General features: G+C 39.3%; 2 protein-coding genes across 2 annotated transcripts; both read right to left on the reverse strand.

Moving 5' to 3' along the window:
• Positions 1 to 4: 4 nt before the first annotated feature.
• LOC307159097 (uncharacterized protein) lies at positions 5 to 8,725 on the reverse strand. Its single transcript, XM_079872299.1, has 6 exons — positions 6,871 to 8,725; positions 6,182 to 6,362; positions 2,965 to 4,218; positions 2,350 to 2,414; positions 1,680 to 1,723; positions 5 to 964 (listed from the first exon to the last, which is right to left on the reverse strand). Exons 1-6 carry the CDS (start codon positions 7,081 to 7,083, stop codon positions 928 to 930), a joined length of 1,794 nt encoding a protein of 597 aa, XP_079728425.1. The 5' UTR covers positions 7,084 to 8,725; the 3' UTR covers positions 5 to 927.
• A 2,890-nt stretch (positions 8,726 to 11,615) lies between these two features.
• On the reverse strand, positions 11,616 to 15,841 carry gpsm1a (G protein signaling modulator 1a). Its single transcript, XM_079873005.1, has 3 exons — positions 15,803 to 15,841; positions 12,634 to 12,964; positions 11,616 to 12,512 (listed from the first exon to the last, which is right to left on the reverse strand). The coding sequence occupies exons 2-3, from the start codon at positions 12,943 to 12,945 to the stop codon at positions 12,327 to 12,329; spliced, it is 498 nt and encodes a 165-aa protein (XP_079729131.1). The 5' UTR covers positions 12,946 to 12,964; positions 15,803 to 15,841; the 3' UTR covers positions 11,616 to 12,326.
• Positions 15,842 to 16,357: the final 516 nt, after the last annotated feature.

A 16,357-nucleotide genomic window follows, 5' to 3' on the forward strand; every position in this document is an offset into this window, starting at 1 on the left:
ATCTGAAAATGTCACATAGTACACTTCATTTATTTTGTTAGGTATTGTTCATGACAGTGAAGTGAATAACAGAAATGGCAAATGAACAACAAATATAGTACCAAACAGCACTTTATTTAAGATGATCTCAATTCCCTTATTTGAAGTGTGTGTGTGTGTAGTCCCATTTGTGAAATGCACATTTTCATTACCATCAAAAAATTAAATAGTTATTTTTGTCAACACACAATCAGCTTCAAGATGAGTAACTGCTACATAGGGTTAGTCCAAACAGTATGTTATGCAAATAAGGACATGGAATGATTTCATAGTTAATTATGATACTGTAATTTAGCAAGAGGTTGAAAGATTGATAACAAAAATTAAGGCATTTCGAAACCTGTGAATAAAATGGGAAGTTGCTCATGTAGTTTAATTTTATATTTGTGGCGGAGGTTATTTAATATGAAATCTTAAATGAAACCGTGTCCTTTTCAATATTGAGCTATGTCCCCCAATAAAGCACTCCAACTGTGTGTGTCATCAGTGGACTGAACATTTTGGTAGTTATGAAAGGATCAGTTGTTGCCCATAGTTTAGCTTGTCTGAGTCAAAATACAATCAATTGTAACTTTTCCATGGTCTGTTGGCAACAAAACAATTCATATTGGAGTCCTTCAAGTTTAAGAAATGTTAAGTCTGTTGACTGTTGCACTTTATTGAATCCATACAGATAAAAGAGGCAGCAACAAGCTTGAATAAAAACCATGAAGAATATTAAAGTTCAAATTACATTACAAACTGTTTAGCTGATGTAACATGACAATATTATGGAACAATACAAGTGGACAACAACAAAATATGTAAAGAAAATACACTTAACAAGAACAAGGAAAAAATGCATGTTTGCAATGTATGTTGCATATTTGCAGGCTAGCTGCATGGGAATCAGGCTGGCTGCCAGGATGGAGGCCAGGTCTTTCCACTGAGAAAAACATAAATGAATAGAGGGAAGTTGAGGGAGAATTAGTTAGTATAATACACATTGAATTGATTGTCATGAATGTAACATTTACTGTTTTACAATACTTTGCAGAGTAATGCAGAGCATCAAGAATCTGTTGTTCCAGAGTGGGGATGAGGTGAGCAGCTTAAAAGGTCAAAATGTTGTGGAATAAAATAAATCCTCTGACTCACAAATAAATGTATCCATTCGCAGTGTACTAATCGTCAAACCCTGAAACCCTGATGTTTCCTCTGACTATACCATCAACATCTCCAATCACTGCATTCCTCTTCTAGAGACTTGCAGCAGAAACTCACTGCAGCAGTTACATTTAAATAGTGAATTTCACTTTTGGTTTCATATGGCTGTGGATACACTCACAATTGTAAACAGCATACAAAAACTGTTTGCATGATCATTTTTCTTTAATAATCTCTACCCATGACAATGTCTTGTCAACAATCCCAACAAATGAAAACAGTACATTACACTACATTTATTCATTTAGCCGACGCTTTTATCCAAAGCGACTTACAATTGCTGTTTATGTCAAATGTCGCACGCCTCCGGAGCAACTAGGGGTTAAGAGTCTTGCTCAGGGATGTACAGAGTACACTCTGCCAGTACAGAGAGATCCAAGAGCCCAATAATAAAATGCATGTAATCGTACATAACCAAAAGCTATTTAACATACCACATTGTGCAGGGCTGCCAGTCATAAAGATGTTCTGTCCTCCCCTGTGGCAGGAAGACAAAGACATTGTAGGAGTGAAAATATATTAATTGTTGACATAGTTTATATACTGCATATTTAGAATAATAGTCATCAAATAAGATCCATGACTGACACTTCAAGCTAAAGGTATTTACAGGATGCCTACATATCCAGCTCAATGTTGTGACTTAGACAACAGCATTTTGTCAAGGTAACATTAAGTAATCACTGTGAAGCTGCTTTCATACAATCTGTATTGTAAAAAGCGCTATATAAAAAGGTGACTTGTCTTGACGTGGGTGTCTTTAGGGGTAATAATTGTTTTTTTGGGGGATAAATAATAAAAGCGATAAAACCATTGTTTTTATAATCACATATTTGTTGCTGCATTTTAAGTGAAATTTAACTTGGTTAAGGTTTTGAAATGACAATAGCCAATAGCATTATTTAAAGGTATAGCGGAGGATCTTTCCGAATTTTAAATAAGTCCCGCCCTCTCCACTTTTTGAAAAGTTTGATTGATTCACCAGAATGATTGACAATTAGGAGGACCAATAGTATAGAGAATCCACCCGGAAATAAAAAATCCTCCGCTATACCTTTAACTAATTGAGAGGAAACACTGTTATCCAGTTAGTCATTGTCCTACCTTTCTGTTCCTTGTCTTTATTATTTCACGGACTGGGAACATTTCAAGCCGATTGTGAGGGCAATCTGTAATTGTAAGGAATATATTATTTGCACCAATGTCCACAATATGTGTAGTATTTTGTGTGCAGGAATCAATTCACAATGCACACATTTATGCATTTTTTCCACTGTTTGTCATTAGCACATTTAGCTCCTCCTAGTGAGATTTGAGAACCACAGGAGTATCAAAGGCTGCATGGTTCTATTCAAAATCTTTGTTTCTTTGCCATCCCTTCTTTATGTTGTGTCTCCTAATGGACTGTTTACATTTTACATCGCTTGCCACAGAGCAGATATATTTTACACTGGTATTCTTTACACTGGGACTTTAACTTTGCAGCTCTCTAATTACAGGGATGTGTAGACAACCATCAATTCAATTACTATTTATAGAAAAAATAATAAAATAATATAGCATCTAGGCATACAGTATAATTGCAATCCTGAATCAGATCCATAATAAATCAATACTTTTTAGAGGGTTTACAAAAATCACATTAACTTCATGACGATTATGCAGGGGTAAAATGTCTGTACAATACTTAGTGTATTTAGTGCATAGACTAAAACACACCTTTAATTTTTTGTGGTCTTTTACGTTGCCGTGGACCCTCCAGTGGTGGCTGCACAGCTGGGACCTGGTGTGCTGGTTCATGGAAGGGTGGAGCTGGGTGTGGTGGTTCTCGGATGGATGGAGACAGGTGTGCTGGTTCCTGGATGGATGGAGCCAGGTGTGGTGGTTCTTGGATGGATGGAGCCAGGTGTGTTGGTTCCTGGATGGATGGAGCCAGGTGTGTTGGTTCCTGGATGGATGGAGCCAGGTGTGGTGGTTCTTGGATGGATGGAGCCAGGTGTGTTGGTTCCTGGATGGATGGAGACAGGTGTGTTGGTTCCTGGATGGATGGAGACAGGTGTGTTGGTTCCTGGATGGATGGACACAGGTGTGTTGGTTCCTGGATGGATGGAGACAGGTGTGCTGGTTCCTGGATGGATGGAGACAGGTGTGTTGGTTCCTGGATGGATGGAGCCAGGTGTGGTGGTTCTCGGATGGATGGAGCCAGGTGTGGTGGTTCTCGGATGGATGGAGCCAGGTGTGCTGGTTCCTGGATGGATGGAGACAGGTGTGTTGGTTCCTGGATGGATGGAGCCAGGTGTGGTGGTTCTCGGATGGATGGAGCCAGGTGTGGTGGTTCTCGGATGGATGGAGCCAGGTGTGGTGGTTCCTGGATGGATGGAGCCAGGTGTGGTGGTTCCTGGATGGATGGAGACAGGTGTGTTGGTTCCTGGATGGATGGAGCCAGGTGTGGTGGTTCTCGGATGGATGGAGCCAGGTGTGGTGGTTCTCGGATGGATGGAGCCAGGTGTGGTGGTTCCTGGATGGATGGAGACAGGTGTGTTGGTTCCTGGATGGATGGAGCCAGGTGTGGTGGTTCTCGGATGGATGGAGCCAGGTGTGCTGGTTCCTGGATGGATGGAGACAGGTGTGGTGGTGTGTGGCTGGAAAGACTCAGGTGTGCTGGTTCCTGGATGGATGGAGCCAGGTGTGCTGCTTTGTAGATGGAGGGACCCTGGAGTGCTGGTTTGTAGATGGATGGAGCAGGGTGCGGTGATGTGTGGTAGGAAGGAGACGGCTGTGGTGACGTGCAGACGGATGTAGTCTGGGTTGCTGGTGTGCCAATGGATGGAGCCTGGTTTTGTGATGCTGTGGCTGGTGTTTCCTGTTGTGGTGACTGGATATGGGTGGTAGGGGTTAAGTCACACGTCACCAAATGTAGGACGAAGTTCTCCTCTTCTTGAGGTAGTTGGTCTGAGTTGAGTCTTGTCCAACCTATAAATGGACATGGAGAACACACAAATATAATATATAATATGCAAACGCCGGTGCTGACCGGTAGGATGCTACTGCCAGTGATGCATGCACTCGTCGGGAGAGTGGCATTAAGCAAAGTTGAATCTTCTGTAAAAACACTGAATACTGCTCTTATTAATACATGTGCAGAAAAAACATTAGTTCAAAAATCGGGGTTGACTTGCTTTATTTTTTATTTCAGCCAGTGATGTTGGGAAACGTTATATGTTTTGAAAAAAAACACATAGTCCACCCTGCTCTTATCAATATGCTATTAGTTAAATAGCATTAGATAGCTATTACCGATGTTGGGAGAAACTGTTTATTATTATTTTCAATATGCACATTGCTTCTCTGTATAGCATCACCTGGTTGGAGAGGCAGCAATGTGTAAAGTTTGGCTGATTGTCGACTCCTAATGTTAATTATTGTTGTTCCAGTAAAGTGGATTCATTTCTAAAATAAGTGGACTAAACAGGTTATCTGTCACTTTTTAGAAAGGGCAGGGCGCGGGATAGTAAAAGTAATATAGTAACATGACAAGTAATGTAACTAGTAACTTTTAATTCCCTGTAATAAGTAAAGTAATATTATAACTTTTACAGGAGTAACAATTCCCTGAGTAACTTGACCAACACCGGTTGAGGTCTCAGTGACTTTCATGCCGTTAGGTACTTTTTTGCACATCCAATCTCTATTCGCAGTGGCACAAGTAGTAGATTTACTTTGACTATGTTTTAAAAAAATACATTAACATTAACACAAGTTAGTCTTAAAGGGCAAAATTAGTAGGATAGTCTCTTGCTGTTTGTAAACACATGATTCAAAGTTGGCCCATGCAGAGAGAGCGGCGATTGAGCGAGCTCCAAAAGAGAGTGAGCAGTGTTAGCAAGAACAAAGCAGTGAATCAGAGAAATAAAAGGTCTTCTGATTGTTTCATTTCGGTTACATTCTAAAGCACAAATAAACATTACCCCACCTCCACAGAACCCTGTTGGAAAGAGCGACTTTGGCGGATTTTGTGTGAATACAGCCGAAGCCACCGTCAGCCTTTAAGATATGTCTGCTATAAGTGTGTGTGTAGCTCAGACACACAGACCTGTATGATGGAGAGAGAACACAGAGGAAAGAGAAGGAGACAGCAATGTAACCTGATTGCTACGTTACTATAGAGTCAGAGTCCTGGGCCCGTATTCTTAAAGATTCTAAGAATCCTCTCAGAAAACTCCTAATTTAGCTTAAAAACTTTTACATATGAGTCTTAGCTTAAGAGTGATTCTGAGAGCAACTCTTGAGCAAGGAAAAAACAAAAACTTTTATCTTAGTGAGGAGGCGGGGCTGACCCCATTGCTTTGTGTGACAAAATCTTTTGAAGACTGTGATTGGTTGGTTGTCCACGAAGGAAAACAATTTTTATGTATAGGGTCTATTCTAAGCCTTCACATTGAAATTACATGCGTAATCTGGCGCTATAGCATTTATGTGCTGTAACGGAGATGTTAGCGTGTCTTTAATAAGATCGGTCACTAAACATGATCTCTGCATTATCTAATCTATAGCGTCTTATAGGCTAACTCACTGTCCATCAACACATTTCTTCTCCCTCTTCATCTTACTGCCACTTTAAACTCCCACATTTCTAAGAATTTTCCTAGAATTTTGTCACTAGGAGCTACTCTTTGCATTAAGATTTTTTATGAATACGGCCCTGGCTTTTATTTTATGAGAAACCACAGGAAGTCCTGTTTCCCATTTGCGCTAGCTTCCCAGCTGAGTGTTTAGGCTCTTTTAAAATGACTCTAGGTTGCAGCTAGGCTACAGCCAGATCAAAATTTCTAGTCTTTGCTGTTTGGAAATGTACAGGACAACACCAACAATTGTACAACGGATAGTGAATACATGCATGCGTATGCATTTCAAGGTTAAATAAATGCAATCTCACCTTCAACCATCAATTTATAGATGGCATCCACATTATCAAGGCATTTCTTAGCGGATGTGCTAAGGTGGGCATGCATTGGCAGCATTAGTTTTGTTTTAGTATGGCACGTCCCTGTCACCACCTTAGGAGGATGGGCAATTAGCAGCAGGGGCTTCATGCCAAGGGCATACAACTTCTCAAGCTGGAACAGAGAGGTAGAGAGATCAATTAGATACACAAAACTGTAGTTTACAGCTGAATTTTACAGTTTACACTGGGACGGCAGTGGCTCATGTAGGTTGTCTACAAATTCGGAAGATTGGTGGTTCAATCCCCGGTTCCACTGAATCAAGTGTGGAGGTGTCCATGAGCAAGACACCTAACCAAGACACCTAACCTAACACCTAACCTAACCGAGCTGGATGGTGCCTTGCATGGCTGACACCGCTGTCGGTGCATGAATGTGTGAAGTTACATCAAAGCTAGGAAACATCTACAAACAATTTTTACAAAATTTTTGGATAGATAAATGTGAGGATTTGTATGAGTTTCAACTCCCTAGATATAATAGTAGGAAAAAACAGTAAACATGAATTATATTTTTATTAATAGTGTGGATGTGAGGCAATTTATTAAACTAGTCAATTTATTTGCTTATGTGAAAATAATAAAACACTTTTGGTGAATGAGATGATAGGAAAACTACATACCAGAATGGCAGCATCATCAAGAACGTGGGACTTATTTTTATTTTTTTTCATAGATGCCAACCACTGCTTCTGCTGACTTTTAAATTTTTCCATCTTTTTTTGGAGTCTTACATTTTGGGGTTGTTGATGGTTGCAAAATGAACAAATTTTAAGTCCACAATATATTTTTTCCCCGCAGTTTGGGCAGGTCTTTTTTTGTGACCCTCCAGCCATTTCTGAACAGAAATAGATGGAAGTGAGAGAGATAGATAGACTGAAAGAGTGATTAAAAGAGAGACAATAACAGAAAGAGAGAGATCGAAAGAGACAAGTGAGAACGAGAGAGAGAGAGTGGCTCTTAAAAGTGCCGTTGGTTTGATTTGGGTGCGTGTGTGTATATGTGTGTGTGTTGGTGGAGTCAAAGTGTTGCAATATAGCTGTAAAACAAGAAAAAAGCAAAAGATTATTAGAATAGCATTTGTAGTAAATGATAATTTCTTAATTGTTAGGACAAAGTACTTATTAACTGACTATGTATCAATCACAACCACTACGTACAATACAAATCAATCCTTACTGTACAAATATCAGATTTGTACCACATTCACTTGACACAAGCAAGTACCAACACAAATCTATTTTTATTTAGGCCTACAAATAATGGAAAAGGTGGTCTTCTACTGTCCTGTTGCATAAAACGCTTCTCATAATATCTACTGCTCTCTCTTCTCAATGTCACACATAACTAAAGTAACAATTATGATTCAGTGTCTTCTAAAATGGCAAAGTCTTACAAAAGTATGGCACGAAAGTGTTACAGGATAATTATGTTAATTACAAGTTAATGATGCATTAATTATATCAGGTATGTATGAACGGTCATTGACATTGAGTCGCACTGAGCAGTCAAATCCTCTGGAAAGACTCCCGGTCCACTTTTTTATTCTAGTCCATCCCCGATTGCGGTAATTCACCTTAGTTACACTTCTGACATTTACTTTGCACTTTAAATAAAACTTTAACCACTGCAACAACACGTTGTTAATTGTTGTCCTCACAACACATGGACAAATACATGAGTTTAAACTGATTTTTGTTGTGGAAGTGCCACATTCCTACTGTGCCGGGGTCGGGACAGCTGTCATTTGGCTGGCTAGCTAACGTAATTACTTCGGCGGGTAGCCGTGTAAATGATAATGCAACACTAACAAATTCAACCTAAACTCTATGGATGATTAAATCCAGCTACAACTAAAGAAATAACAGCAAAGGTTTTACGTGCTTTTTAACAAACAAACACCCCGAGGGGTTGAGATACTTACTGTAGTCATGTGGCGGGAGAAATGAGTGGTAAAAGCGCAGTGATTATGGGTAAGAAGCGTGCGTAACGTGACGTATCGTTGCCGTGGTAACGACTGAAAGTCTTCTGATTCATAATAATAATAATTAATAATATTCGCTGCTATGACAGACAATACATTTGAAAAGAATAAAATATCGTAAATGGTTTAATAAAGTAAAGGGAACAATCTATTTAACACAGCCTCGGGCCATTCTTTAAAACTACTCCATCTATAAACGGATAGTTATATCACAAACAATTTACTGTTATTTAGACAACAAAAATCGGAAGTAATACACTACAATAAATTATAAAAGGAGGACGTTTCGTAAACTAGAAAACAACATTTACCGCTGCCCATTGTGACGTTGTCTAACCAGGGAATCCGTGTGTCCACCACGACAAATGAGCCTCATTGACTTTGTATGGGTGTTGTTTGCGTGGTGCCGACACGTAATTCTAACACATTACGTGCCACCACCACGCAAATCGGGGTTAAGGGGTCGTGTTCATTTCACGTAATTCTGTGAGATCAGGTTGATCGCATCGGGCTGTTATCCGCTGCTTTGACGCCGATGACCTCCGGCGATGTGTTTCTATTCAACAGTAGTCACGCTCATGAAATGCTGAGCTCAAAGTGACCCTTTACCAACGCTGCGTAGTCGCGAGTAATAGTCTAATCGATTTCGAGTAGCCCATCTTTAGCTATACCGCAATACAAAAAAGGGTTATCAGATGCCACAATAACTTTAAAAAAAAAAAATTCTCAGTGATGTGACACATTTTTTATAAGTTATCTAATTTGATCAAATATAGCCTAACCCAACACAGTTTCAAGTTTCAAAATCAAGTTTTTAATGTTGTTTAGCCTATATCTATGTGGTATTTTTTATATGCTTTAAGACAAAACAAATTCATAAGTCAACACCACTGTAATTTTCTCCTTAAAACTGCAGTGAAGATACAGTCTCAAAAACCAATCACTTCAACGTACGAGCGGGCTTTTCATCATCATTATTACTATAATGCGAAGCAGGGAGTCTCAAGAGAAGATGTTATCCCGGTATATTTTTCTCTTGATATGAAAAATCGTGTACATTTAGCAATATAGCAGGTGAATTATGTATTGGGCTGCTATGATGTATATTACTATGTTATGGTGAACTATGCCTTTCTCCACTCATGTTCTAATTTGTTCAAAGCGTTTGTAAGGATAAAGATTTTTAGAAGGCAGCTGTCTGACTCTGACATGGCAAACGGGAACATGGTTTGAAACACATTATTAGCTGATTGATAAAGTAGTCAAGCAAAAGGCTAATCATATTAATTACCGTTATGTGTCCAACTTTATAAAGAGCGATACCATCGTGCATTGATTACCTCAGTAAAGTTGACCAAGTGAATCTCTGAGCTGGTTTGAGTGAGTGGAGGCAGGGCTAATTTCCATATTCAAAATGAAGCAAGGTTGTAGAGTTACATTCATGCTATTACAAGGGGCTGTTTACATGACAAAGTTTTCAACTAAAAGCGTAAACATTTTTATTTCATGTAGCCTACATGATAATGGCGGTTTGGGTGCTTGCTTGAAAACGGAAACATTTGAAAACGGGTTTTAAAGTGCAAGTTTTTGAAAACGTCTCTGTGTAAACAACAAAAAACGCGAATCTCTGAAAACGATTACGTTATGCACATGCGTATTACATGTTCAATTTATAGTGTTTCATCACCATCTAATGGCTTGGCAGCAGAATACAGCATTTTTAGTCGTTGTCACGGATCCTTGTGAATGGGGATCGTTTTGGCAATGGCGTCGTCTGTATGAGGAAAACTCAAAGGAAAAACTTTTACGTTTTAAGCTTATCGTTGACGTGTAAATGTACCCTAAGGCAGTGGTTCTCAATCCTGGTCCTGGGGACCCACAGCTCTGCATATTTTATATGTCTCCTTTATCTGACACACGCAGTTCAGTTCATAGAGCTCTTTCCTAACGAGATGATGATCTGAATCAGGTGTGTTAAATGAGGGAGACATACAAACTGTGCAGAGCTGTGGGTCCCCAGGACCAGGATTGAGAACCACTGCCCTAAGGCATGAATTTATTATTTTATTATTAAAAAACAAAGATGAGTTTTAAGGGATGCAATTATTGACTACAGGGGGAATTTAAACAAAACAATGTTGTTGGGATAGGCCAGCCTATATTTATGAGAAGTAGTAGGCTAAATCGTTAATCAAGTGAAAAATAATGACATTGAAAAATCATCAAAGAATTTGTTCCCTGATTCATCCCTGAATCAGTAGAAGGAACACATTCTTTGTATTAGTAGGCCAAGTTATAGCCTACTAAATCGTTGCCTCGGTTTGAGTTAAATCGCGGCCACAATTAAACTAAATTATGGAACAATATGCGAACAATGTGGCCACAAATTTAAGGTATAGTTCACCTAAAAATAAAAAAAATTCTGTCATCATTTGGCTACTTACTATCATACGTAGCCCCTAAGGGGACATGGTGGTGGAAAAAAAAATGAGATGGGAGGAAAAATAAGTCAATGTTTTTGCGTTCTGTTGCAAATGTTTTGCGTTCCCCCTGAGAAACTTTGCGTTTGCTCACAAAATGTTTGCGTTCCACTGAGAAACTTTGTGTTTGCTGGCAAAACCTTTGCGAGAAAACGCAAAAGCATTGCCAAATAATTTATTTTTCTTCACCATGTCCCTTTAGGGGCTCTTTACCCTCAAGTTTGTTCTAAACCTATGAGTTTCTTTCTTCTGTTGAACACAAGATATTTTGAAGAATTTTGTTAACCAAACAGTTGTTGGCCCCCACTGACTTCCATAGTAGGTCTATATTTTTTTTCTATGGTAGTCAATGGGGGCCAACATTGTTCAAAATATCTTCTTTTGTGTTTAACAGAACAAAGAAACTCATACAGGTTTAGAACAATTCAAGGGTGTGTAAATGATGATAGAATATTTATTTTTGGGTGAACTATCCCTTTAAAAATTATGATTTAACTAAGGGGATTAAAGGCACACTATGCAGTTTCCGTTTTTCTCAAACAGCGACCCCTAGAGTCACTGTGGAGTACTTGTATTTAACGTTACTGTCGTAAATACCACTCACGCAGAGCCGTCTCTGCACTCTTCCGACCACGCTTTCTTCGTCGACTCTGCCATGATTCACGTCTGAAATGCGTGCTAGTGTCTTCCATAGAGGCTGCTTCATATGTTGTTGATGTATGTGACGTCGTGCCGTAAAGCAAGTCGTGATTCTCGCGATATTTGTCGGGGCGCCACCTCTCAAACTTGCAATGGTAAGATTTTGTGTAATTTTTACACTGTTTGAAGGAGATCCTTAATTCATTATGATTTTGCTGTAATAAAAATAACCATAAACAAATTAAAGACATACTGAAATCATACTTAAACATCACTTTTATTCCAATGAAACAAAAATCTGTGTTAAACAGTGCACCTTAAAATTAGTCTATCCACTTTTCACTGACTATGCACTTTTTAATATTAAAGATGGATTTAGCCTGTCTTAAATATTCTAAAGGAAATCTATTACTATTAGTATTATTTATATTACTTACCACCAAATGAACTGATACATGAGCCATATAACTTCAATGCAATTGCTCCCATCTGTTGGGAATCAGTAAATTCATATTCAGTGTATGCTGAAACTCACTTTCCACTTGAGTTAAATGAACACACACCTGCTTGAGGATTATGCGCTGCCGATGTTTGTCACACCGATCTATATTGTGTTGTGTGACAGTAGTTAGTAATATTATCCTTGGAAAGCATCAGTGTGTTAATCATTTTCCATGGTGTTGTTTTACTTGAAATCTGCACAAACATTTTTGTGAAAGAACAATTATTGGAACATACAAACAGGTGAGTGTTTCCATTCCCTTTGAATCACATCCTGAGGCCACATTTGGACTCACCATGACCTTAGGATAAATTGACTGCAAAAATATGAAAAAATTCAACATCCTACTAATTAAAATAAATCTATATTACTCCCAACTAACCCCATCCGTGGAAGATCTCACAAAATGTGCAGCCAGAGAGTCAGAGTTTGCAGAAGAATTTTGTGGAAGTCACATCAGAAATGCCACAGTCTCTAGCTTGAGCCCTCAGAGGTTTTGGACTTATGATTTAAGTCTGTTTCATCCTTTTCATCAGAGTGAAAAGAAACCCGTTGTTCATCCATGCGTTTGGATTGCACTCTCTGAATTAGGCTGAAGAAGTCTTCATCTGGGTCTGGCGCTGGGGGCAAAGAGCACCTCTGATCATTGATTCTGGAGGACTGGAGGAGGGGAGAGGTGATAAAGTTCACAACATGCAAACAGAGGAATTCTGAGGAATGTAAGTGTAAACCACATTTGTACATCTTGCATTTGATATTTCATTTCAATTACTATCGTTACCTGATACTTTATGAGCATGTTGAAAAACTCGTCACTAGGTTCGCGTGAACTACATGCCTCACACAAGTGTTCCACATTGTTCTGTGCTATCCTGATGCCCAGTCGGTCCCCTATACTGGCTCTCTGGTCATCCAGTCTGCGGCTCTGGGAACTGGCTATCAGGTCAAAGAACTCCTCTGTCTGGGTAAGTGAGATGAGGGAGGAGGCTCCTGACAGTAAAGGGGACTGAGGCATGGAGGACTGGGGCCCAGTTGAGGCCGCTTGGGCCTGGGCATTGGGCTGTTGAGGGAGCTGGCAGCGCCGGTTCTCCATGCCGCTGCTTCTGGGGTCTCTAAGCACAGTGAAAGGGCAGACCTCATTAGAGGTGACTGGGACTTACCCTTAAAAAAGAATACAGAGCAAAAGATGAAACATTTAATGAAATTACAAAAAATCTCTTATTTTGAAGCACATGGTGACCAATCTCACAACACAATAAACTTGATCAAAATGTCAGTAACCATTTCAGCAAGTGTGGTTACGTTTGAGGTTTACCCAAAATGATGTAAATATATACTCAAAACTATACTGAGATTATGAGACACATGTTTAAACGTATCAACTTTTTCTCAATTTCAGAAAAATTTGTTCTCTAATATGTGAAATAGGTCTGGGATAATAACTTATTTTAGAGTTAGCATGATGAATAAGCTGCAGTCCAGCAAAGTTGGAATGAGTGAACAATTTAAATTAAAAACAAAATTTATTTCAGTTTGTTCCAGGTGTTAGAAGTTGCACAAAAGAATAATATTAAATAGATTAATCTAACAAAAAAAGAATTATATATATATATATATATATATTACAAAAAAGATTAAAAAAATATATAACCACATAGAACAATTTAGATTTTTTATTATAAATGCAGTATTTAAATATTACATATTTCACATATGACAAAGTTTTAAAATGACTTACAGTTTTATCCTTTTCAAAAAATCCAAAACCAATAAAGTTCACAAAGGCGCTTTCTACAGGGACTTCATCTGAGAACAGCCATACACCAATTGACACAGCCTCTGGCACTGAATAATTTTCTTGGCAGACATGTCAAGCAGACCTTTCTCTCCCAAGATTGAAACGTACATGTTACTGAACAGCGTGCAAATCTTCTCTAACATAAAAAGAAAATAAATTCAAGAAAAAATGCCTTATATTCCAGCAAGAATGAGGATGAGTTCCCTATCTTCTACACCCAGGTTTCCTATGTGCAGGGCTGTCTGTTTTTCGAGGGGGAGAGGGAGAGAAAGGGAGAGTGAGGGGGAGAGATAGAGAGAAATGGGGCGCAGTTGCCCCTCTCCGCTTACATCATGGTTGCTATAGGAACTGGAAATCGGCTTCCAAATCTCGCTCCTGTTGTTCACTCAAACACAGACATATGCACACCAACAAAAACACACACTGTCTGGTGCACACACACACACACACACACACACACACACACACACACACTGGCTTGCATTCCTGCATTGTTGAGTTCCATTCATTGCCTCCTGGGGGATCAGTTGCCTCTCTCTTTCCACAGTCAGGAAAACTAGAGCACAATTATACCAGGATACAGTGTCCAAGATTACTGATGTATCTGTCATTTTCATGTCTTTGTTTCAAGCGATGCTGAGCCACTGTCAGCAGAGCACAAGGAGGAGGGGTTGCTTGGAAGCTACCATAAGGAGGAGGTAATAACCAATGATTCTGGGATAAACCAAAGCAACATAATATTGCCTGGGGCCCTTCGCCTGAAATGAATGGATGAATTCCACTCTATTCAGAATTCCCCTAGGGGATAGAGCAGTCTTTCTTGGGATTCCCTTCAGTCCAGCTCCATGTGCCAGCGAGCAGGCAGCTACAAGAACAAGTCCAGATCATCAGTGTTCTACACCTCTCAGCTACTCTCTACTATGGTCCACCACATGTGCAGACACATTCACTGACAGAATATATATATATATATATATATATATATATATATATATATATATATATAGATAGATAGATAGATAGATAGATATATATGGAATGAAAGTTTGTAAGGAATATTGTCATAAACAATTTCTTGTTTCACAGACAGGGCTTTTAAGGAGCTTTTATAAACATGCCTTAGAAAAAAAAAAAACATTACTGGTGTTGTACAAAATTCCCTGCCACACGCATGCGCAAGTCAAACTTGTTCAGACTTGTCTGGTGAATGTGCAGAAAGTTTCATTTCGGCAGCGTCCAGTAGCAGACTTATAAGGAGTTTCCTGGCTTTGTTTATTGCTTACAATTTTGTTTTTCCTTGTATGGTTTTGTTGTGCTCCAAACCACATTTATGTGAATATCCACGCAAACCTGTCTATGCCTTGCAATGTTATGGCCTAATAAACTTTTAGATCGGCCACATTCACTCTGGAGTAGCTGCAGTTCTTTCTAACCAAAGAATTAGGCCAGTTGAGTTCCAACCATCCAAATTTGTGCAGAATATCCCACAAGTTGGTCTTTCGAGCAAGATTGGGGCATCAGCTCCGCTATGGCTACATCTAGAGATTACTACGGGGGAGAACAATGCCAGATCCATGTCCAAGTCGTACCCGGCAGGTGCCCACTTAATTGGAGGATTATGTGCTTGATTATCCACCTCCATGGCATGGCCATCCTTCACCAGCAGATGGTGCTCAAGGAATATCTCATGCAAGCCAGGACCCTTATAGGGGCTATATTACTCCTGCTCCTAGGGACAGAGACTTTGAAAGTGAAAAGCTGCATCACTTAGAGGCCCGGTAGAGAGATTTAGGCCATGTCCAGACTAATACGTTTTTGTTTGAAAACATATATTTGTCTCTCCGTTTTGGCCTTCCGTCCACATTGAAACGGCATTTTTATTAATGAAAACTAAGCTTTTTTGAAAACGCACTCCAAAGTGGATACATTTGAAAACGCCGTTTTCACGTTGTAGTGTGGACTGTGAAACCAGTGGTATTTAAAAACGATGACGTAAATTTAGTCATGTGACGCATATTGTACCAATAGATATTCATGTTTATACCAGTATTGTGCCTGTTATGTGCTATTCACTTTCACGCTGTTGCTAAAAATATTCTACATTGCACACTCTTCATATCACAATCCTGCAAAGATGACAGAATTTACTCACATTTGCTGTCCTGCGGCAATACATGAGAGCAGTCGCGTTTTAGACCAAACATATGGTGACTGCATGCGACCTGGACCGCATCAGTGAATGGTGAGATATTTTACTAAAATGATCCTGTCAGAAGAGTTGCGCGATAACTATTATTTCCATCTGAATCATATCAGTGATCTTTTGTGGGGTTTTACGCATGCGCAGTAAGGTGAATTTAGCGTATCAGGCGTTTTTCAAAGGTTTCTCATCCACACTGAAACGTCCGAAAACGCCTGAAAACGCTAGTGTGGACGGAGAGCCTTTATAAACGAAAACGCAGTTTTCAAATGTATCTGGATTAATGTAGACGTAGCCTTAAGCAGTGAGATGAGAGAGCTTCAAATCAGAATGGACAGACTTCTTTTGCATCTAGATCTACTGCTTATGAACACTACAAGAGTCTTCCTCAGATTGAAGTAAGTAATACTGGAGTAGAACCCTCTGTGACTGTAGCATCATCCCCACAATATGAGGAAACACGTTACCTCGAGTCCTCTATGCAACGGCAGCAGCAGTAACCAATCA

This window comes from Squalius cephalus (genome assembly GCF_949319135.1).
Source record: "Squalius cephalus genome assembly, chromosome: 5".
NCBI lineage: Eukaryota > Metazoa > Chordata > Actinopteri > Cypriniformes > Leuciscidae > Squalius > Squalius cephalus.